This window comes from Sarcophilus harrisii, chromosome 2 (genome assembly GCF_902635505.1).
Source record: "Sarcophilus harrisii chromosome 2, mSarHar1.11, whole genome shotgun sequence".
Taxonomy (NCBI): Eukaryota; Metazoa; Chordata; class Mammalia; order Dasyuromorphia; family Dasyuridae; genus Sarcophilus; species Sarcophilus harrisii.
Window position 1 is genome coordinate 241,213,040 of NC_045427.1, and position 22,961 is coordinate 241,236,000.

A 22,961-nucleotide genomic window follows, 5' to 3' on the forward strand; every position below is an offset into this window, starting at 1 on the left:
GGACTGGGAGGTGATATCATTTTCTGTAGTAAAAAGGAAGGGGTCCGGGAGAGTTTGGAGGAAAGATGAGTTCAATTGTAGATATATTGAGTTTAAAATGTCTAATGTCACTTAATATTTAGTAAGCATTTATTTTTCACTTGGATGCACTACTTTTCTGAATTCTCCACATTTCCCTTGCTACATTTCATCCCGACTATTGTGTTACAGCTTCCTTTTGTGTGTTGTGTTCCTTCATTTGATTGTTAGCTCAAAAATATGAATTGTCTTTTTTTCACATTTGTCTCCCTAGCACTTAATGTAGTGCCTGGCACACAGCCAGTAAGTAAATGTTTATTACTTGATTAGTGGAATAGTACTGAGATTGAGAAGAGAATACAAAGACAACGAAAGATACAAACTTTGTTAAGATTGGTTTCTGGCACACACTCAGGCTGTTATCTCTTATGTGCCCAAGTGACTTTTTGAAGTAAGCTCCACTACCTGTAACTTAGACTGAGAACTAGAAAGAACAGAGTACACCTCTAGAACCCAAGATGTGGAGTGCTAACATTACCTGAAAATTCCAGAATAGATAGCTTGGATTCATTTCGTACTTGTTAAAAGAATCTGAACTTGGAATGCAAGGGTTTATTATACCATCTAATTTTTCAGATGTGAAAACTAGGACTGAGTGAGATTGAGATGTTTGATTCTGCATTAGAATGGGTGAGTCCACTGGGCAACCTAGAATCATGATTCTACTACATTGGTGCACTCTCTCTCTCCCCCTTTCCCTCTCCCTCTCTCTCTCAAGCAAATTTAATTTCATTTGATCAAATCACATTTTAAATTCCCTAGTAGCCCTCTCTCCTTAAATGAAAAGAACAAGTAAAGATGGAAGTTATTAATTTAATCAACTTCCTACTTAAAAGTGATAAGATTCCAAATTATCCCACTTCACTGCTTGGCCTTAGACAAAGAACCAAGTTTGGAAAGACTGAGGAAGCATAAATATTATAGAGCTAATTAAAACTATATTCCTTAGAGAGGCAGAAACTAACACTCCTCAGGAACAAAGTAGGACTGAGCTGTGGCCAATCTTTGGAACCAGTGAAGAGTCTTCAGGCTCTTATCTCTTCTGTGGCCAAGTGGCTTTTTGAGGTCAGGCCAACTACCTGCAGACTAAAGAGAACTAGAAAAAAAATACCTGTACAACTCAAGATGTGAAATAGTAACATTACTGGGGAGTTTATCCTAAGAGGGGGAAGGGTAAGGAGGAAAGGAGAGAATTTGAAAAAAAATTGAAATTATATTAAGTTAGGGGAAAAAAGCACAAATTAAAAAAAAATTATCCTACAATCTCAGAGCAGAAAAAGGCTGAGAAAAAGTTGGATTTTTTTCTTCAGCTTCCCCTCATGGGCCTTTCTATTCAAAGCCATAATCATCTGCTGTTTCATTAACCAAACTTTCTCTAAGGATAGAATAAATGTAGTTCCAGATGTTCCTGATTAACAACTCATACCTTTGGTCTGTTAAGATACAATGCCCTAAAACTAAAGAACAGGGAACCCCCCCGGCCTTGGAAGTTCTGGCTCTCGTTGCTTAAAGCGAGCTAACTGTCACAATGTTACAACTATTACCCTTTTCCTAGTTATCTGCTTTGCAAGGTCACCTATCTGGTCCAGGGTTTTCTTAAACCGAGGCACACTATGGAGTGGGGCCTTTCAAGAGGCCTCTGTGTAATTGCAGGCGCCTCCGCCAGGGGCCGCCGCCGCTCCCCTATGACACAGCAACAATAGGGACCGCTCTGCCCCGCCAGACTCGGCGCGGTGATGGGGCTTCCTCTTCGCGCTGTGGGCTCGGCGGAATAAGCCGGTGGTGGGGAGGAGAAAGAGGGGAGAGAGCGCAGAGGGAGGAGGGAGACCGGGAGAAGGGGGGGGATGATGGACGGCTGCTCAAACCAATCGGTCTCACGGCAGCGCCGGTAGAGCGACTGTGCAAGCCCAATCAGCACGGAGAACGAAGGGAGGGTGGAGCAACGAGAGATTTCCGGCCGGGCCGGCAGCTGCAGAGGAGGAAGAGCGAGCCGTAGTCCCTGCTTCAGCCACAGTCCGCGCCCCAGGCCCCAGGTAAGGGGACGTGGCTCCTGGGGGCCCGAGGCCCGGCCCGACGAGGAATCTGGAGCCGGGAGCCGGGCCGGTCAAGAGGGGGCTGGGGAGGAACGGTTTGGGCGGCGGGGGCTGGTGACGGCGGCCGGGTGGGGGAGGCGGGAGCCGGGGCCGGGGGGAGGGGGAGGGAGGGGGCGCGTGGAAGCCGGTGCGGCCGTAGCTGAGCCCCAGGGGGCTGAAGGTTGGGAATGGGAGGTCAAGGCCGGATCGTGGGCTGGGGGCACCGAGGGGCCGGGGGGAGGAGCAGCAGCAGCAGCTTTGGGGGTGGGACCGAGGAAGGCTTCCTCAGCTTAAAGAAGATCCAGGCAACCTAGCATTCACCGCCGACTGGCCCCCCCATTACACGGTATCTCCCAGCCCCCTCCCCCAGCCCCTCCTCTTCCACTTTTTTGCCGTGTTTTCGGCCAGTAACGCAGCATTTATGCCGAGCACTAGGGAATCTTTCTTCCAAAATACCCTGTCCCGTTTGTGCTCTGCCAGCTACTTCCCAGACTTTTCTGCGCTGTCTCCCAGCCTCGGCGTGTCCGTCCCGAGGGGAGCAGGGTGGGCTGCGCGCCCTCACCTCCAGCGGCTGGAATGAATGGTCCCTTCGGGGAGGAAGAAGTTTGATTTATTGAGAACCTTTAAAAGAACAGTTTCATCGATAAAAGTCCCTTCTCAAACCCTTTGCCCTCCCTTCTTCAGAAGAAAGTTTATGCATGTGAAACTGCGTCCCCTCAGTTTATCTAATTTGCAGTAACAAGACGTTCTTTGGTGGGTAACTTTTCTTTAAAGAAAATTCGAGACTGTGAGAAAAAAGTGAGGCTTGATTTATTCTGTAAACATTTCTTTAGAGTCTGTGTGCCAGACACTACCGAGAGGCGGGGAATAGAAAACAATACTCACTTTCCTAAAGGAACTTAACTTTTACAGAAATTCTCAAGGAAACAGCGAGATACAAAGTTTCCTTTTCCTTAGTTTTTTAAAGCGTAGAATAGCGTGGATTGTAGGAAAGAGTTCTGTTTTTGAATCAGAGAACCTGGATTTGGCTCCTAGCTCCACTTACTTTTCTGTGGCAGTTGGCCTCTGAGCTTTAATTTCTTCATCTGTAAATGGGTGATAGGGGATAAGGGCGGGTAGATTTGAATTCTTTAAGGCCCTTTTTAACTGTCTATGTATGATCATATGATTTTGGGGGGATAAAATTCTTGAATGTGATTTGGGCACATACAAAATTTCCTAGTTGTCTTTGGTAAAATGTTTCCAAATTCCTGATGTTCAAGTCTTTGTATTGGTATCGAAGGTTTTCTGAAACTTGGGTGTGTTTTTAATAGATTTTTATTGTACCTAAGATTATAATTTCAGTATGTGATTCTTTTATCTTTTTTGGATATGTGAAAGGATGTAGTTTGGATGTAGATTGCTGTTTATTTTCCAACAAAGCTGTATAAGATGAGCTGCTTTATACTCACCTTCACTCTGAGCTGTGATATTACCCAATATGGTTCAAAAGGGCTAATTTTCAGTGCCGGTCCTATTAATATTTAATATGTAAAGTACATATTGGAGAAGTTTTACAATTAGGGCAGTATTGTGTAGAAAAAATAAGTATAAGATGTAAGTTTCTGTTTTTCTCCTGTTTCAGAATGACTTCAGGTGCTTTGTTCCCAAGCCTAGTCCCAGGCTCCCGGGGCTCATCCAGCAAATACTTGGTGGAGTTTCGGGCAGGAAAAATGTCATTGAAAGGAACTACAGTTACCCCAGATAAACGGAAAGGGCTTGTATACATTCAGCAAACTGATGATTCCCTTATTCATTTCTGCTGGAAAGATAGAACTTCTGGTAATGTAGAAGATGTGAGTATTCAGTAATTTTTAAGTTGAAATGAAGAAACTTAAAAACTTTTCTTTAAAAAAATTTTATTATATCCTCTTAAAGATTGAAATGTCTCTTTAAAAAATGGTAGCACTTCTTTGTAGTCTGAATTAAGTAACCTTGTCAAATCACTTAAATCTTCTGTTTCTCCATGGGAATTGTATTTCGGAGGTCCTCTAAGGACTCTTCTAACTCTTAAGTCTCTGATCCTATGATCTATAGTATCTGAATATAAATTTAGATTTGACTTTAATAGTCAGCAAAATGAATTGTTAATTGTTTTACATTTAGTCACAAGACTTCTTAAGAGGTGGTTTTCAGCAGCATCCTTTTGAAGTGGGTTAGAAGATAGATTTAGTCTAATCTTTCAGTAATCCTTTATGTTTTGTCCAGGACTTAATTATTTTTCCTGATGACTGCGAATTTAAGCGGGTACCTCAGTGCACTACTGGTAGAGTATATGTGTTGAAGTTCAAAGCAGGATCAAAGCGACTCTTCTTTTGGATGCAGGTTAGTGAAATTTTTCACTAACATCCTTTTTATTTGAGTTCTTTTAGCCATGGATTTGGTTGTAACATGGGTTGATCATTACCATCTCTTCCCTTCCTCCACTTCAATAAAATGATACTTATTCTATAACAGATCTAATGTTATATTAGGTCCTTGTCATGAGCATTCTTGGGTACAGGGCACAAATCTGGATGTTGATAGTCAAGATTTTCCTTGTGGAAATAACTTGAAAAGAAGATAAAGCCAAGGAATAAGTATGAGAAAGATGGTAATTAGGCACTGCAGAGATATTTTGGATCTTATATTTTTTAGAAATATCATGTTAATGACCCCAGTTCTCCTTCTACAGGAGCCCAAGACTGAGAAGGATGAGGAACATTGCAGGAAAGTAAATGAATATTTGAATAACCCACCTATGCCAGGAGCTTTGGGTGCAAGCGGAAGTGGAGGACATGAACTTTCAGCACTTGGAGGTAGTTACTCCTTTTTCAATTTGACAATTGAAAACCTTTTCAAAATGATCTAACTTCTCAATGCTATGGGCCAGGGTTTTTGCACCTTTTTTTTTTTTTTTTTTTTTTTTTTTTTGCTGTTGTGAAATCAGCAAAGGCCTAGGTTTCATTCCTGCCTCTCACTCTCATTAGTTGTATAATTGAAGGCAAGTCACTTAACATTTTTCATCGTTTCCTTACTGGGTTGCTATGTGAGCATCAGATGGAAAAAAGTGTGTGTGTGTGGGGGGGGGGGTTATAATTAAAGGGTTTTTTACAGATCTTCTGTAAATGTCAACTATTTATCAACTTTTTGATGTCATTACTAGTACTAAGAGTTTGGATAGATTTATAATTTCCCTTTTTAGTATACGGTTTACATGCCACTAACAAAATACTATTATAGCTAATATTTCTTGTTTAAATCTTGTTTAAAATTTCAGCTAGTGGACTGCTGATGTCAAGTCACATTAGATGAATTCCAAATAAGATGGATTAAAATAAGTAGGATTTCAGAGATATTAACGCAAGGTTCTAGTTAAGCCATCAGTTATAATTATTCTTGAGCAATTTGTTTACTAGGAAATGTTAAATACATATAAACCCTATACTCATTTAGTTATTGATAGAAATCTTTTGGTGAGAAGATGGTATAGTGTGTTATATATATACTACTTATAAGTAGTTTTTGTGTAGGACTTAAAAGATCCTGTACTAAATGACCTTTGAGTTCTTTATCAAGATTGATCTTTGGTTTGGTTTATGAAATTCTAGGTAGTGTGTCTTAAATTGTTTTTGTTTTTCAGGTGAAGGTGGTTTGCAGAGCCTTCTGGGTAACATGAGTCATAACCAGCTCATGCAACTTATTGGACCAACTGGCTTGGGAGGACTTGGTAAGATTTCAGATTTTTGCTCTGAAGTGGGGCTGTTCTTCACTTAGTTAAGCCCTCAGATTATTATCGTTTCTCAGCAATTTGTTTTTTACTGGGAAGTGTTTAAAAAAAAAACCAAAAAACAAACCTGTGGTCATTTTGCTGTACTGGATTGCTGTCAGTGTGATATGGTTTGGTTAAGATTGCTCTTTTTGAATTCAGAAAACTGGGATTTGAATCCTAGATTTGCCACTTCATATTTATGTGATCTCAGTCAAGTCACTTCATGTCACTAGGCCTTAAAAACGAGAGGGTTGGACTAGATGATCTAGCCCCTTTTGGGTGTAAAATGTTGAATGATTTAAAGGTGAGATTGTATTTTTCCTATAAGCTACCTTGCTTGCTATATAGAATAAAGTAGGTGGGACGTAGGCACTTAACAGAGTGCTTTCTAGTGGCCACAAGTGGGGAACCAGTTCTATTTAATAAGAAACAAATCTGAGTCTTAACTTGCTAGATGGAGATCTTTATCCTAAATCGCTTTTTCTATCAAGAAGTTTGAACTTTGAAATGTTGTGATGTTGGATAAAAAAGCTGAAGTTTTTCATTTGTTTTATTTACACTCTTAAAATACCAGAAAGCATTTGATCCCATGCTCTGTATCCATTTTGCAATGATAATTGATTTTTATCTTTTCATTAAAGGCAATCTCCTCAAGACCTCAATTAGAAACACTACTCTGATATAGTTTGACTTTCTTTGTATGTACCCAAAGTCCCTTTATGTCTTTAAAAGTAGTTCCCAATTTAGATCGATTTTATCCTTAATCATAGGGCTCATAAGATTGAGTTGAAAGCAACCTTAAATGCCATCATCTAGTTTGACCCTTTTATTTAATAGATGAGGAAACTGAGGCCCAGAGATTAAAGTTGATTTATCCAGGGTCACACAGGTAAGTGAGAGAGCTAGGATTTAAAACTGAGTCTTCTGACTCCCAAAACCCCCACATAAATAAATTACAGTTCTAAAGATTTCTCATTACAAGAAAACAAGATGTGAGTCTCATTTCCATGGAGAATTGTGGCCAATTTGGGATAGCACTATCTCTTCACTACTATTCTTGTTTGGAAAGTTCTGTGAAATGACACTAGCTCAGGAGAGAATATTGTATAAACTAGTGGTTATTTCATTTTTTCTTTAGTTCAGAAATCTTTGATATATTTCTTATATTCAAAGATTACATGTAGCCTAAATAGTAACAAAGATCTAGTTATTGTGATCTTCCGATTCAGAATTCTTATTGAAACTGTCGTTGATTGTCAGTATTAAGGGAGAAGCAGCGCATGAATTTTTTGATTTAATGCTTGTTTCCTCACTGTAGGTGGGCTTGGTGCACTGACAGGTCCTGGTCTGGCTAGCTTATTAGGGAGTGGAGGGCCTCCAACAAGCAGCTCTTCATCAAGGTGAGGCCTTTCAGGCAGCCTTTGGTTTTTGGTTTTCTGGACACTTAATTTTTAGAAAATTACTATTAATGTTTAGTGCCTTAGGCACTTGAAAACAAATCAGGAAGTGAATATTTGTGTTTACTAAAGGTTTCACATAGGTTTTCCCTTAAAGTACTTAAAAATAAGATTAAATTTTCTCATTACTCCTCAGTTTTGCTTTAAAACAAGAAAGACGCATATTACCTATTGTTGATGTTATTTATGGTTTCAGCTCCCGGAGCCAGTCAGCTTCTGTAACCCCATCTTCCACCTCTTCTTCCGCTCGTGCTACACCAGCACCCAGTGCTCAAGCAATTGCCTCTGCAACTAGTCCAAGTCCTGCACCGAGTTCAGGTAATGGAACCAGCACAGCAACAAGCCCAACCCAGCCCATTCAACTGAGTGACCTTCAGAACATTTTAGCTACTATGAATGTGCCATCTGGGGCAGGAGGCGGACAGCAAGGTAAACGTTTTTTCGTTGACTGAAAGCTGTTGGGGTGAAGTTGCCTGCTGCTCCCCTGTTCTTTCAAGGGGATTGGGAAGGCATGTCCTTAGTGAAAGTGTTCTCTATGGCACTGTTGGTTTGCAAGTCACCCTGATAAAGGCTAAATGTTCCTAATAAGAGCTGAGCTTGAGACTTCCTGCCAAGCAGAATGAAACCATTGGCCAGAAGCAGGAGCCAGTTAAGAAATTTCTCCCATTAAGCCTCACTGGGTGATTTGGCTGCTTATAGTCTTGATATCCATGAAATGTGACACTCCGTTCCCCATTAAGCAGCAAATAGTAAATTCCAAACAACTTATAGTTTTGTTGTTATATCCTAGTTGACTTGGCCAGTGTACTAACTCCAGAGATCATGGCTCCTATTCTGGCCAATGCTGAAGTCCAAGAGCGGTTGCTGCCTTATCTTCCCTCTGGAGAATCTCTTCCACAGACTGCTGAAGAGATTCAGAACACACTGACCTCTCCTCAGTTTCAGCAGGTAGGAGTATGGCCATCTCCAATGGTCAAATAGCTAAGCTTTACGCTGCGTTTCAGATTTCCTAACTCTCATGCCATATTGATGGTGGAGCTCCCTTTCCTCCCCCTCTTCTTTCTCTTTTGAGTTGCAAGAAATTGCAAATATGCAGTGCTCATTGGGAGATTTTGTAACCATGTGATTCACTAAGCTTAGGCCTGCCCCCTGTGGATTTTTAGGCATTCTCTCTTGTCTCCTAGGTGACATTACATAAGTGTTCAGAAACAATGGTTCCCTCCACTGTCACAGCTTGATGCGAGCTGGCGCAGTCTCAGTATCTTGTATATAAGGTTGATATTTGATTAATTTCCTTGAAGAGCTGGGCTTAGGTATATGCTAGGACAAAAACTGAAGTTTAGTGGATTAAAAAAATTAGAAAGTTTTAGTCATTTTTCATGAATGCCCTTCATTTACAGGCATTAAGTATGTTCAGTGCTGCCTTAGCCTCAGGACAGCTTGGCCCACTTATGAGTCAGTTTGGTTTACCAACTGAAGCTGTAGATGCAGCAAATAAGGGTGGTAAGTACCTTTTTTTTTTTCCTTCCCTTAAATGAAATTCTTCTTCAAGATTTGAAGAATTCTTACATAACAGTTAAAACTTTACAGCCTAAATTATGTAATGATTTGTTTAAAAACATTTCTCTTGGGTAAGAACATTCAGAGAATGCTTCATTTGGGCATGTCTGACAAGATTGATTTGCTTAATGGAGCAGATTGTAATTTCTCTTCAGCCTCATTTGTGTGGGTTTTAAAAAATTGTTGTAGCCTAAATAGTATTTACAGATTTTTGAGAAATCTGCATTTTCATTTTAATTCCCTTTTGTGAAAGCAACTTGGCTGATTATTAAAGTGTTCTTAGGGGGCAAGAACTGATGATGATATTTTTTAATGATATTTTAGATGTTGAAGCATTTGCCAAAGCCATGCAGAACAATGCCAAGTCAGACCAAAAGGAAGGAGATGCAAAGGACAAGAAAGACGAAGAGGAAGATATGAGTTTAGATTAAATTATTTGCTGTCTTTTAAGATATTGGAAATTCTTAGTAATAATTAAGTGACTTCAGTAGTGTCACTAGTTTATTGCATACACTCATGCCTACATTCAGCCCTACAAAATAAAGGACTTTTCTTTTATCTGCCAACTCTAGTTTTTGTGTGTGCCAGAAATAGGAGGAGTGATTACCAAATTGCTTTTTGCCTAGTCTTCAGATACAAATTATCTGTGAAGAAATATTTTGTTAAATCATGGAGAGAGAGAGTTGAGTGCCAGGATGATGTTGGTCATATATACCCTGGTAGTGTCTGCAGGCAGGGCTGGAACCTTGCTTAACAAATTTTTCCTGGGCAATATCTGGTAAATTACTTGTACCATGTGAAAGTTGCAAGAAGGTCAACTTTCTAGAGCAAATAATAAACTTTTTTTTCCAGATGTGGCTCCATCACTTTGATTTAAAGCACATCTCCCTAAACATACTCCTTTTAAAAAAAAGAAAAATCATTTTGAGTGCTTCAGATGCATCTGGAGACACAGCTTGGTTGCTTAAAGAGATTTTTCAAAATCTTCTAAACAAGAAGCAGACTTTTAAACTGTTACTAAAGGTGTATACGCAGTGAAATTAAACAAAGGTTAGATCAGGGGTCCTCAAACTTTTTAAATAGAGGGCCAATTTATTGTCCCTCAGACTGTTGGAGGGCCGGTCTATAGTAAAAGCAAAAACTTTGTTTTGTGGGCCTTTAAATAAAGAAACTTCATAGCCCTGGGTGAGGGGGATAACCGTCCTCAGCTGCCGCATCTGGCCCGGGCTGTACTTTGAGGACCCCTGGGTTAGATGCTTGACAAAGCACCTAGCTTAATGTCACAATATCTGATGCTGCCATCAAGCCCTTTCCGACCAAGTAGACAGGATTTTTTTTCCCATTTCATTTCACTAACCAGTATTCAAAAATTTTTTATTATTGCTTTCAAAAGGATGTGCCAGTGATTTACAGAGCTTTTATTCTATACTGAAAAAAGGTGGAAAAGGTCATAGTTGAATCTCATTGAAAGATAATAAAAGATTAACCCATTTTATAATATTTTCCCAATCATGTAAAAAAAAAACATAATTTATAAATCATTTCCAGACATAAGATTTATCCCCCATCCATCTAGATATGTACACACAAATATATATATATGCATATGTATATTTTTAAAAAACATAAATGTGTAAGTGCACAAAATGAGCTAGGTGGACAGAAGAAAAGTTATCATTGGACCTGTACTACAACCACAAAAATCAGTGAATATGACCCTGAAAGGAAGGAGGAGGGAGGAAGCACAGACTCGGAATAAATATATGGACTCTTAAGCAATTTATGGGGATCAAATGAGAGATGTTTAACTTGGAGAAGACTTAGTGGTGCCAGGGACATGATCACTGTCTTCAAGTATCTGAAGAACTGTCGTGTGGAAGGGAAGTGAATTTTCTTTTTTTTGGCCCAAAGGAACAAAAACTAGGGTCAGTGTCTAAAAGTTGAAGGGAGGGAGATTTATATTTAATAAGAAAAATCTTCCTAAGAGTAGAGCTATTCAGAAACGGAACAAGAGGTAGTGAGTTCTCCATCCCTAGAATCTTAATCAGAAGCTGGAAAAATGGATGGACTCAGGGATGTTGCAGAGGGAGAGAGGGAATTCATGCTTTGGTGTGGGGTGGACTAGATTCCCTCTGGAAGTTCCTTCCAGCTTTGAGATCCTGTGAATGGTGGGCAAACCAGCAGCATGACTGGAGTACCACCTTTTCTTAGCACCATCTCAGGCCCAGAAATGCGTAGCCCCACTTTTGGTTTTTCATTTTCAGAAGACTATTAAATTTATTTCATTGTATGTGATGAGTTGTAAAGTGTCTAATGCTTAAGTCAATTAATCCGAATGTCCTCACTTTGGGTGAAAAATACTAAAAAGATGACGGAGTGCAGAGTTTGTCAATACTTAAAAACCTGACAGAGGGGCCAGAGGGGCTATATGCAGCAGGGCAGCTTTAAATGTCCTATGTGTCTGGGCCATTTATTTACATGACTGGGCAGCCATTTGCACCCACTGACCCTTGTATGATGCCAGTGCGTGTCAAGTCAACTGGACGACGGTTTGCCACAAGATTCCTTATACAGCCATAGTAACCAGGTAGAGATGATGGTGAAACCGTGCTCTTCAAAGTCTCTGTGGGATGAAGGAGGACAGTGGAGATGGAGACAAGGAAACCAACAGTTAAACTTGGAAGTAAATTAAGCAGCACCATCTGTGTGCTACCTACCCTCCCAATTTTCACCCAATCCATGTTCCATTAAGGCAAGGGTTCTTATCCTGGGTTTGGGGCTTTTTATCTGTGATATTTTAGATAACTTTCAATATAATTGCTCTCCTTTGAGATCTTATATATCGTATGCATTTAAAAACATTCTGAGAAGGGATTCATGTGTGTCATCAGACTGCTAGTTGGTCCCTCACACTAAGTCCTTCAGCTGCCGATGAAGGTGTGCTTTTCTGCACAATGACTATGATGATAGAAGAGGTATTTTCACTAGGATAGTTTTTACTTTCTCAATGTAGAAGAGAACTTTGCTATATACGGTATTAAAAGATCATTTTACATCCCCTCTTGTCTACGTTACTCCACTTGTCAAGCTGACTGGTTCAGAGCTGACACTCCAAACACCTCCCTGTGCCAAAACTCAGCAGTAACAGAAAACTGAAGAATGATGGCAACCTCAATGGCATCCTTTGTATTCTAATGGCTGACATTTCTAGAGTGCTTTAAGTTAAGCAAAACACAGCCCATGATACCTCTTGATAGAAGTACTGGTATCCCCATTTTACATCCAGCTCAGCAAGGCCACGTTTGATCCTTGCCACACTCACGTTTGGTAGATGCTGATGTTATTCCTGTTTTACCAGTGTGGAAGCTGAGGCTGAGAGATTAAATGACTTGCCCACAATTTGAACTCAAATAAGTCTTCCTGACTTCTAAGTTCAGGGGTCTCTCTACTATAGTCTACTCTCTACTTAGTCTATGAACAAGATAATCTTGTTGTTCTTTTAGACACTAAGTCCTCTCAGAACAAGGACTGTCTTGTCCATCTTCGTATCCTATTTCTGGGCTCTATAGACAGTAGGTTACTTAATACATATTTATTGCTTCTTCAGACTTCAGAGAGTGACAAGGCTCAAGTAAGAGAATGGATGAATGTACACCTTTTTTCCCTTTTTTTTTTTTTTTTTTTTTTTTTTTGGGCTGAGGCAATTGGGGTTAAGTGACTTGCCCAGGGTCACAACCAGAAAGTTAGGTGTCTGAGACCAGATATGCACTCAAGTCCTCCTGACTTCAGGGCTGGTGCTCTATCCACCACGCCACATAGCTGCCCCTGATATGTATACCTTTTAAAAATGGTGTACAGAAATAAGAGCTGATAGGTTTCCTACTGTACTGCTTAAAATGATCATTGGAGAGACATGGGAGTAGAGTTGGCTAGCTAGACTTGGATTTAGAAGACCTGCTTCAGTTCCTGGCTCAAAAATGTAAACAAGTCTGCTTTCTCGTCTCTTCCCTTATCTGCAAAATGGGGATCATTTTGTACGCCTCTTTCATAGAATGGTTAGAAGAAAGTGTCCTGCAGATTGTGCGTGTAAATTATTGGGCTCAGTGAATCGCAAGCAGTCACCGGCAGGGCTTCTAGGCTGGAACGGCTAAGTTGATAGGGACTTTGCCCCTTACTACGTTAGCCTCAGGTGGTGGCTTTTCTTGACCTCAAGAACCCAATCCTGATACTAAGTCACAGAAGCAGCCCAGTCTACCTAGGTGGAGGGAGGAGCACTTAGCCCCTAAATCAGATTTTCACTGCCCTAGGGGCTCTTAGGAGACTGCTATCCTAGGTCTCTTTTGAGCCCTGCTGGGTGAGCAGCTGGCTAGAGGAGGGTTTTATCACTTCATTCTGAGGTCTGGCCTAGCACCTACCTCATGAGTGCTGTGAGGATCAAATGAGGAATCATATATGAAGTGGTTTCTGAACCTTAAAGCGCTATATAAATGCCAGCTATTCTTGTGCTCATCAGGCAGGATTGGCATTTTAGGGCTGGCTCAGTTTTACATTGAGAGAAAATAGGCTTAGGATGTTGACTTGACTAGTCCAAGGGCACAGGACTAGAATCCTGACCCTCTGCCTCCCAGATTTGTGCTCTTGGCACGGATCCCGGAAGAAACACTAGAGTAAATGAAGAAGATGGTCTTCCCTGATCCCCTTTTGGAAGGGTGTTCTCCCAAATAGCTACAAGTGGGACTTACCTGGCAGACCTCCCAAGTAAAGAGGTTCTTTGGTGATAATGGAAGGAACTGAGGCAGGAGCCACTGTGTAATTGCCTTTTGTATCCACATCAAGCCGGAGCATGCTTCTTCCTTTAATCACTGAGAAGAGAGGCCCCTGCTTAGCTTCTACTCAGGGCTTGCTCAGAGAGCTGTTCTTCCTAATGGCCCTACAGCTCCCCTGGGCACAGCCCTGGGAATTGAAAGCAACATAGAGAAAGGAGATGGTATTTCTGGTCTGGCCTGAGGGGGGAGACAGCCTTGTACTGGAGGGATCCCCAGGAATACCATCCAAGTGAAAATGGTTTTAACTTTTCCCAATCACAAGGCAACTCATGTTTATAAGTTTAGTTAGTTGTTTTTTTTTTTGGGGGGGGGAGGGAGTAATTATTGGCCATCTGGATTTATTCTTTCCTCTCCATCTGCATCCCCACCCCCTCCAAATCTAGCAGTCTTCTTCAGGATCAGCTCTCTCTCCCCTAGTCGGAGACCTTTCATGGCTTTCCCCCAAAAAGATAAAGCTTCCTACCCTGATATTTCAGAGTCTGCCATGATCTAGTTCTCTATTCCACCCCAGACACTTGTTTGGCTAGGCCAATCGCCTCCATTTCTCACCCTACCTCCCAAGCGTGCCAAGCTCGTGGCTGTCTCTGAACCTTTCTCAGGATATTCTCCTTCCCCGGCCTTCACACAATGCAACGAGGAATGGCAGCTGAAGCTACTTTCCCCCAGTCACACGTTTGGATTATCACAAACTGCAGGTTACTTGTCACTCCGTGCAGACAGCCTAGGGAGTCCCTGGGCCAGAAAGTGGGGAGCGGAAGGGGGATCACCTACCTGCGATACGGTGCCACAGTCCATCACAGAGAGGAGGCCGTGTCACTGACGTGGAGAACTCCCCGGCCCCGCTGTCGGCCCTGACAAGCACCTGAGACAGAACGGATGAGACATTCATCCAAAGTTGTAAAAGGAAGTTATCATTGACGATATTTATGCTACCTATGTCATAGAGTTGTTAGGAGGACAAAGTGAGACGATGTAGTGTGACGGGTGTGTGGGGCAGCGAGAGGGATGGATGGGCAGAAGGTGAGAGAGAATGACCATGGGGAAAAAGGGCAAAAGAAAAGTGGCTTATAGTTGCTATTTTATATGTTTATTACTACGGAATCCACTCTTCAGAGTGCCAAACGTCTACCCAATCACTGTTCCTACACTGAATCCCTTACACGCCTGACAAGTATGGTGATCACGCATGGTGATGGTGTCTCAGGCTTTTAAAAAGGCCATGCTTGCAAAGCAGCTCTAGTAGATTCTACCAACATGGAAATGCTTCGGGCCTAGTTTTCAGGAGAAAGAGAGAATCGGACTATATTTTCTGTCCAGCTTAGGAAAATTCAGAACCTCATTACCAAGAAGGTGAGGTTACCTGGTGATGATTATTTTTGGCTCTGGTAATGCACTAGGACCATTAAGGCATGAAGAAGGTTGAAATCTCCCAAAGTACCAAGTATCTTTGGTGCTTCAAGCCAGTCAGGAAATGTTATTTAAGGCTCACTAGTTGCTGGGGCCTGTGATTGCCTCATTCTGGGTACCTTCTGCCCGTGTGGAAGCACCTCTTCCTGCCTGCCTTAGACGTTTTCACAAATCTGCCGTGACCAGAAACATTTCCTTCCTGATGGCTCACCACCCAGTGATGGCCTCTCCAGGCCAAGCGAGGCTGGCCCTTACTCGATGGCCAACAAATAGACTTTCCAGGTCAGTAGGCTGCTGGCACAGCCTTATGTATGTCATGGAGGGTCACCTCCGTGCCAGGCTGTGGCGTGAGAACACGTAACTGGGCTGTCCGGCCTCCTCCCTCAGGGCAGAGAGACGGCCTCCCAGGCCAGGGCTGCCCCAGTTGTTCTGTCCCCACTCACCTTGTCTCCATCCGCTTCAAGTCTGATATAGGGTGGTCCCTGCGTGGACCCTAGGTGAAAGAGAAGTCCCACTGCTGCCCTCGGACGCACCTCTAACACCAGCTCCAGGTCTGGCCCCCAGGTTGTGGGGTGCTCTGTGGGATATGGAGAGGGCCTGGTCAGGAGGCTCTCTCGATGCTTCCAGTCCCAACCTCTCACCCAGCACTAGCCAGGGCCCAAAGAAAGCCAAAGAGAAAGAGTTCACAAACCTAATACAACACTTCCGCCCTGTGCAGCAAAGAACAGCCCTTTCTCTAGGGTCCCAGTGTAGCACGGTATCACTCCATGGAGCTGCGTGGGAGTCTCCAAAGGCTGCCCATTCATCTTCAGGTTTCTTATGCAGCCTTTAAAGCCAGTGCCAGCTGCTTCCTGGAGGAAAGGCAGTGTGACTTACGAGAACCTGAGGGACCGAGGCTCTGTCACAAAGCGGGATGGATGGGCAGTGGGAGGAAGGGGGGAGGGTGTAATTAGGAAAAGCATCAAGCTGAGATGGCGGCGTGTGACAGGGGCCTTCTCTTACTGGGAGATGAGTCCAGCTGGGGCCAGAGGGGAGGCCGCCCACGTAGACAGGTCCGTGGCCCAGCAGGGCCTTTCCACGGGCACGAGACCTCTCACTGCTCTGAGCCCGAAGACCGTCGATCACCAGCTGAATTCGATTCTGCTCTCGGCTGAAAAAGACCTGAGAAGGAGGGTAGAAGATGACTATCCTCCAATCTTCCTCAGGAAAAGACACATAAGCACCGAGTGGAGCCTCATGCAGCCCCCTGCCCCAGGCTGGGCACCTGGACTGATGTTACATTTGAGATTCTCATGCCATTGGGTGCCAGGCTGCAGATGGTACAGAAGAGAAAGAGGGCAGAAAGCAGAGGAAGCTAGGGCAGACAGACTTCTCAAGGAGTTGAGCCAAGAAAGGAAAGAGGGAGAACTCCGGGCTCCTAGAAGGAACCCAGAAACTTCCCCACTTCTCAGGTCTGTTTGGGCTTCTCTGGGGGGAAGGAGAGCGGTTTCTGGGGAGCACTTTGACACCCTGTGTACTTTACCGTGTGCCAGCCTCCTGGCTTGTACTGCTCGCGGCTGCGGACTCTAAAAGGTTTCCCATGGCCTCCAGCCTGGAGGATGAAGTGGCCATGACTGAGGAAGAGGGCCAGGAAGGGGCTTCCCGACTTGGCAGCGGGCACAGCCAGAAGCAGTCCACGGAGTGAGCGAAGCTGGATGTCCATAGAGAAGTGAGTCCTGGGTGGGAAAAGAGTGTCGTGTTCAGGGACTCGGCTTCCTCTGATACCCCCAGCCTCCCACCCTGAACTACCCAAGGGAGAGGATGCTTACCGTTCCTGGAAAGAGAATGGGAGGGGAGCAAACTCCAGACGGCTGGCAGGAGAAGCCCCAAATTGGTAGGCGTGGCTGATGGTTTGGGGATGGGTGGGGAATTGGCAAGCAAAGTCTGGGGGCATCTCTTGGTCATGGAGAGCAGCCTGGGGGACAGAGGATGGGGGCGATGAGAGAGCAGAAAGACAGGAGCCTTCTGTTCTCTTGCTCCCAGCTCTTCTGCCCTCTCAGCTACTCATCAGCAAGCAACTCTCACCTTGGGTTTCCTTCGGAACTTCCTTGGGGAGACCCTGAGCTGGAGAGGCTCATCCGGAAGGGCACAGCCTGTGGTCACGTTGATATTCTGGATGTTCTGCTGCAGGTCGACAACGTGTTGGGCCTCGGATACCCTGGGGACCCAGAATGCAACATCACAGAGAGCCACCCCGCACCCCCAGTGGGCCAACCCCCAGCTCCGGGCTCACGGTGTGGAGGCCCTGGCCCGGCCCCTCTCTCTTTACAACTCACCGCCGGACAAAGACGTTGCTGATACAGCCAGTTAGGTTTTGGAAGGCAGGGGACTCGGGCAGCCCCCCCAGGAGGAAGCGAGGAGGGTCCTCGGCTGGGGCCTGACGACGAGATCGACCCCCTTGAGGCTCTGTGACTTGGAGGCGGTCATCCACGTACAGCCAGACGCTGGGAGGAGAAGTCTTTGTGAGATGGGCAGTTTCTCATAGCCACCCAGTCCTTCCTCCACAATACCATTTCAACCCACAATCTCCATCCACAAGGACTTGTACAAAGGATAGGTCCCCCCCCCCCAAATGTGACACATAAAGTAGATGTTTAATATTTAGTAGATAATTCCACCAAATCTGTACATGGGGACATTCTTATTTAAATAAATAATTATTCTCAATCCTTAATTATTTAAATTCTTATTTAAATCTGTTTCACCCAGAATGTAGCAGAGCACACGGCCCTGCACACAGCAGGTGCTCAATAAATGTGTGTTGAATGAATTAGTACTCAATAGAATACAGGTAAAGGGACAAATTTGTTGAAACAGAATGTATACAATATCTACTAAATTCAAAGAGATGTTTGCTAGCTCAGTAATATCACTGTCCTTTGAAATAATACAATGACTTAGAATTAGGAAAATAAATTCCATCTTCCCTCATCCCCTTATTAACTGTGAGACTGTTAAGTAATTAGTCTCTCTCAGCCTCAGTTTCTTCATTTTGTCAAATGAGGATAACTCAAATCTCAGAGGGTTTGAGCATCAAATGAGAATCTCTGGAAATGTTTTGCAAATCGTAAAATAATATACAAATGTTACCTGTTTATAATAATAATAATTTAAAATTACTTTAGGGCTCCCTGTCCCCATTAGCACAGGTAGTCTCTTTAGACCAAAGCTCTCTCTGTATTAGTAGTAGGTCTGCATGAGCTTCAATGGACAACATTCATCACATGATGGCCAATCCTCTGCCCAGACATGAGTCCCTCTAGTTAGCTCTAGTCAGCTCTTAGATAAGCAGAAACCATCACTGAGACCATGCTGGAAGCCCTTCTCATCCTGTAGGAGAGCCAGAGCTTAGGCCTTCCTGACACAGTTTTCAAGCATCAGTGTTTACCTCTCCACCGTGACGAAGCATCAGAGTATCGGGAAGGAGAGAAAAGGGAGGAGGGAAAGGAACAGAAAGGGAAGGAAAGGAAATGTCAGAGAGGAAAGGAAGGATTCATTTAGTGTCACTGGCCAGGCCCTGTTGCCAAGTGCTTTACAAATATCATCTCATTTCAGGTTGGATTTGAACTCTGGTCTCCCTGACTTCAGTCCCAGCACTCTACCCACTGCATCACCTAGCACAAGAAAATGCTAGAATTTACAGGCTTTTTAGTTTGAAAAGCACTTTCACACAGGTGATCTTCACAACCTGTGAGACAGAGGAGGCAGGGTTATTATCCCCATTTTGCAGATGAGGAAGAGGCGAGCAGAACAGTCCGGGCTCTTTGTACCACTCCTCATCTCTCCCTCTGAATTGCTAACCAGAGCTGAGTTTCCCAGGAAGGATGGGAAGTGGGAGGGGGAGGGAGGGGACGGAGTGCTTCAGATAGCTCACCCTGTGCTGTTACTGTAGACTGCAACATAGTGTGAGACCCCGTCAGCATAAGCATCTCTTGTCATGACCTCCATCCGAAGGAGCTTGAGAGTCACTCGACCCTGTCTCAGGAACACCTGGAAAATGCCCTCCTGGTACAAGGGCAGACAGCATAGGATCAGCAAAAAGTCCCCCAAGGCGGGAAAGGAACAGGGCCAGAAGCACACGGGGGCCCCTGGCTTTGGGAAAGGGGAAGGAGTTCTCTCCTGTGTCACCAAGCTCACCCCCACCCCTTGAAGGCCTGGCCTGGGAGAGCCTCCTTGCCTCTGCAAGGGAATGGAGAGATAGAGTGGGAAAGGAGAGGAGGGAGCAGTAGGGGAACCCAAGTGATTCTGGGTTTGGGCCGAGGACTCTCAAGATGGGGGTCACGTACCGGGGAGGCGTGATAGTAGAGAAGACCGCTGTCCTGTGTGGAACGGAAGCCAAAGCCCGTGTAGAAGTTTCCAGTAAGAGGGGGCACATCTCTGAGGGCCAAGGTCAGGTAGCCATGCCCGTGGAAGGTCATGGACCGTGTAATCTGGAAGGAGAGAAGAGCGGGTCAGGCCCGAGCACCCCCCACCTTCACACCTACCCAGAGGGTTATGAAGTTATGAAGATGGGCCTCACAAAACAACCTGCGGGACCCTGGAGATGGAAGGGACCTCAGAGATCTCCTAATCCAACCTCTATTTCATAGAGGAGGAACCCAGGCCCAGGGAGGTTAGCAAGGATTACAAGTCAGAGTGGAATATGGGTCATTCAAGTGGAGCAAAAACACCTTCCGTGGCGTCAACTTCTTCCATCTATTTTCACTACCTTACGAGAAAGGCAGGGTGGGAACTATCACTGCTGTTCTTCAGACAAGAAAATTGAGATCCAGAAGGAGAAAGGAATAGGACTAAAACTCAGGTCGCCTGAGCCCCAGTCCCAGGCTGTCAAGGAGCTAAATGGAAAACCGGAAGGTTCATCTATAGCAGATCCCTTACCAGGAGGTCAGAAGTGCAGCCTGAGCTGATGCCCGTTGTATTCAGTCTCTTCAGGTCCACATATTTGCCAAGGGCTTTCAGGCCCTTCACACAGCCTCGGATTGATCCCCCAGTAGGGAACAAGGACCTGAGGCTGAGAAGGGAAGACAGGACTTGAGAGATTTCTGCTCCCTTATATGACTTCCCAACTTTGGGATATTGTCCCATCCCCTCCATCTCCCCAGAACCTGCCCTTCCTTACAGGTTCAGCTTGTCCCTCTCCTTTCCAAGACCTGACACAATAGTACACCTCCCACCTCTGAATTCCTACAGCTCACAACCTTTGCCTCTCCCACACTGGGCTAGCTGTATTGGGAGTGGGAGGAAGGAGACATATCACACCTCGGGGGAAGCCGGGCCAGAGGAACTCCTCCCAGGTAATAGGAGTCGGCATTCTCCAGCAAATTATCCTCCTGCAAGCTGAAGACAGATACTCGCTCCACTCGGACCAGAATCCGCTTTCGGCCAGTCACACCCATGATGAAAATCTGGATCTAGGGGAAAGGAGAAGCAGAGATCCTCAGGGCTCTCAGGGTCCCAGAGCTTCATTCCATCTTAAGGTCCTCATGGCCCAGTTCCTTACAGAAAATAGGACAGGGTCTAGGAGCCAAGGGCCCCATCTCCTCATGTGGAGAACATCTGGGGGCCATTCCTGTATCCTCATCCCCATCTCTTAGGAGAGTAAATGAATATATGGCTAGTTTGATGAGGAAAAGTGAGATGAAGGGGCCAAATTACCGCTTTGTTGGACGAGGTAAGGGGTGTCAGCTCCTGTTGGGGGGTGGCAACCTTCAGTCCATGGCTGAAATCGTAGTAGAGGATGAGGTGTCCTTCCTGGACAGCCAGACATAGGAACTGGTCCTGAGAGGAAGGGACAAAGTGAGAAGGGAGCCCAGGAGAATGGATGCAGAGGAGAGATTAGGAGAGAGAGGGAAGAGAAGGGACAGGGGCAACAGGAAATGGATGAAGGCACTTAGGTAGAGTGGAAGATGCACCCACTCTGAAGTCAAGCACCTGTGTTCAAATTCCACCTTCAGGGCTTGCAATCTCTATGACCTTGGGGCAATGCACTTAACCACTTTCTGCCTCAGTTTCCTCACATGGAAAATGAAAAGATTGGATGTGATGGATTCCCAACTGATCAACAGGGTCAATAGGCCTGAAATCAAGAAAGGGGTGGGGAGAACGGTGACCATACCTGGTACTGAAGGAAGAAGATGATACCATTATAGGAGACCAGTCTCAACTCCTGCTCAAAGCGCTTGGTGCTGATGAGCTGACTCTCAAAATGGATATGTGCAAAGCCCGTGCCATCCAGGTAGGAGCCATCTGTCAGCCAGGGGTCTCCCGTGGACTTGGATCTAGTCAAAGAGACAAGGTTGAGATCTCCCTCCTCCCTCCAAGCCCAGTGGCTCTCAGCTCTGACTTATACTCTCCAAGAATCAAAGAAGGTGACTGGCGATAGATAAGGGGCGGGAAGGGGAGGGTGGGGAAGGCATGTACCTGGCACAGGGTTTGTCCACGGCCGTGTCCAGATGGAAAGTCTTCTGGAAGTTGTAAAGACTGACAACCTCCTCATTCAGAGTGTCCATCTCAATGCAGCCCCGGTAACCAGGGTAACGCAAAGGCCTGGGAGGCTGAAGAGATACAAAGCAGAATCAGAGACCACAATACCCTGATTATATTGGAACGGTTGGCAACTGGGCTTCATTCCCAACCTATAGCAGAGTGGAGGAAAAGACTGTAGGAGGGTGGGTACAGGTGAGATGCCAAGAGCCTGAAGGATTTCTGCCAGGAGGAGAGATGATGGAGGAAGCCTCACAATTTTCTTCTCTGAGAATTGTCTGTCAAGAGGCAGTGTGATGAATGAGAGGACCCTCCTCTCTGCTTCTCAAAATCCTTTTGTTTAAAAGCCCAGCTCAACAGGAAAGCTTTCCTTGATTTCCTTCCCATCCCTTTAATGAAGCTAAAAACATTGTCCCCCTCTTCAAATTCTCTACATCATTTTGTCTGAGCTGTCTTGGCCCTCTAACATTCTCCTTTATCTGTAATGTCATATTCCTTCTAGAAGAGTAAAAGCTTGTTAAGGACAGATTGTCAGTTTTTAGCTATGTATTCCCAAGGCCTTACACTTAATAAACAACTGTTGAACTGAATTAACTTTGTTTTTGTTTTTGTTGATTGTTTTGAGTCTAACAGAAGTATCTGTTCATTTGTACATCACTGGTCACAGGATGGGATTTTTGTCTCCCCCTTCTCCTCTCCCTCTGTCTTTCTGATCCCATGAGGTCCTTTCCCAGGCTTACTGTGAAGTTAGAAGGGTAGCCTCCCACATAGAAGACAAAGTCTTGGGCTCTCAGGTTGAGTAGACCTTGATCCCCAGGATACACACTATCTCCCTTGGTCTCATGTACCATCTGCTTCTCCATTGTGACAGACATGTGACCATACTGAAGAATCCTAGAATAGAGGAAAGAAAAAGAGGAGCCTAGAGATTATTCAGGTCCTGGTATCCACCACCATTAGCCTCTCCCCTCACCTTTTCTGTCCTGTCTTTCCTTCCTATGTCTTTCCCACAGAAGGCTGATTATCTCATTTCACAACTGGAGGCTAAGCTGAGACTGAGCTGCAGCAAGAGCTTGTCGTATTAGCCCAAGCTGCCTCTTGCTTAACAGTGGAGAGTCAGAGATGACCAAGAGAAATCCTAGAATCATAGTTTTAGAACCAGAAGGGTCTTGGGGCTAACGAAACCCAACCTCCTCATGTTCCATGCGAAGAAACTAAAGATTCAAGAGCAGGCGTGATTTGTCCAATT

The 22,961-nt window shown here is 44.5% G+C and overlaps 2 protein-coding genes across 3 annotated transcripts in view; one reads left to right on the forward strand and one right to left on the reverse strand.

Moving 5' to 3' along the window:
* The first annotated feature begins 1,846 nt into the window (after nucleotides 1–1,846).
* On the forward strand, nucleotides 1,847–9,523 carry ADRM1 (adhesion regulating molecule 1). 2 transcript variants are annotated; one of them, XM_012539648.3, is made up of 10 exons: nucleotides 1,847–2,111; nucleotides 3,775–3,985; nucleotides 4,398–4,514; nucleotides 4,864–4,987; nucleotides 5,812–5,898; nucleotides 7,259–7,340; nucleotides 7,594–7,826; nucleotides 8,188–8,345; nucleotides 8,798–8,900; nucleotides 9,282–9,523. In XM_012539648.3, exons 2-10 carry the CDS (start codon nucleotides 3,776–3,778, stop codon nucleotides 9,386–9,388), a joined length of 1,221 nt encoding a protein of 406 aa, XP_012395102.1. In that variant the 5' UTR covers nucleotides 1,847–2,111; nucleotide 3,775; the 3' UTR covers nucleotides 9,389–9,523. The 2 variants fall into 2 exon arrangements, with proteins under 2 accessions (XP_012395102.1, XP_003757671.1); XM_003757623.4 differs by having other exon boundaries at nucleotides 7,594–7,715.
* A 794-nt stretch (nucleotides 9,524–10,317) lies between these two features.
* The window catches only part of LAMA5 (laminin subunit alpha 5), a 115,327-nt gene continuing 102,683 nt past the window's right edge, over nucleotides 10,318–22,961 (reverse strand). The window contains exons 63-80 of the mRNA XM_031951721.1: nucleotides 22,453–22,606; nucleotides 21,650–21,783; nucleotides 21,345–21,507; nucleotides 20,885–21,007; nucleotides 20,489–20,640; nucleotides 20,108–20,240; nucleotides 19,516–19,659; nucleotides 19,104–19,234; nucleotides 17,506–17,673; nucleotides 17,255–17,387; nucleotides 16,999–17,144; nucleotides 16,713–16,905; nucleotides 16,193–16,351; nucleotides 15,882–16,041; nucleotides 15,634–15,767; nucleotides 14,555–14,645; nucleotides 13,700–13,819; nucleotides 10,318–11,580 (exon numbers count right to left, since the gene is read on the reverse strand). Of these exons, the coding sequence (XP_031807581.1) occupies nucleotides 11,432–11,580; nucleotides 13,700–13,819; nucleotides 14,555–14,645; nucleotides 15,634–15,767; nucleotides 15,882–16,041; nucleotides 16,193–16,351; nucleotides 16,713–16,905; nucleotides 16,999–17,144; nucleotides 17,255–17,387; nucleotides 17,506–17,673; nucleotides 19,104–19,234; nucleotides 19,516–19,659; nucleotides 20,108–20,240; nucleotides 20,489–20,640; nucleotides 20,885–21,007; nucleotides 21,345–21,507; nucleotides 21,650–21,783; nucleotides 22,453–22,606 (2,587 nt within the window). The 3' untranslated portion in view covers nucleotides 10,318–11,431. The remainder of the gene's footprint in view (nucleotides 11,581–13,699; nucleotides 13,820–14,554; nucleotides 14,646–15,633; nucleotides 15,768–15,881; nucleotides 16,042–16,192; nucleotides 16,352–16,712; nucleotides 16,906–16,998; nucleotides 17,145–17,254; nucleotides 17,388–17,505; nucleotides 17,674–19,103; nucleotides 19,235–19,515; nucleotides 19,660–20,107; nucleotides 20,241–20,488; nucleotides 20,641–20,884; nucleotides 21,008–21,344; nucleotides 21,508–21,649; nucleotides 21,784–22,452; nucleotides 22,607–22,961) is intronic.

What these genes read in the sequence shown, in the direction of transcription:
- ADRM1 (XM_012539648.3), top strand. Translation starts at nt 3,776, where the DNA reads ATGACTTCAGGTGCTTTGTTCCCAAGCCTAGTCCCAGGCTCCCGGGGC. An exon ending in GACTCTTCTTTTGGATGCAG is followed by an intron (nt 4,515 to 4,863) that starts GTTAGTGAAATT and finishes CTCCTTCTACAG; the next exon opens with GAGCCCAAGACTGAGAAGGA. An exon ending in CCTCTCCTCAGTTTCAGCAG is followed by an intron (nt 8,346 to 8,797) that starts GTAGGAGTATGG and finishes CTTCATTTACAG; the next exon opens with GCATTAAGTATGTTCAGTGC.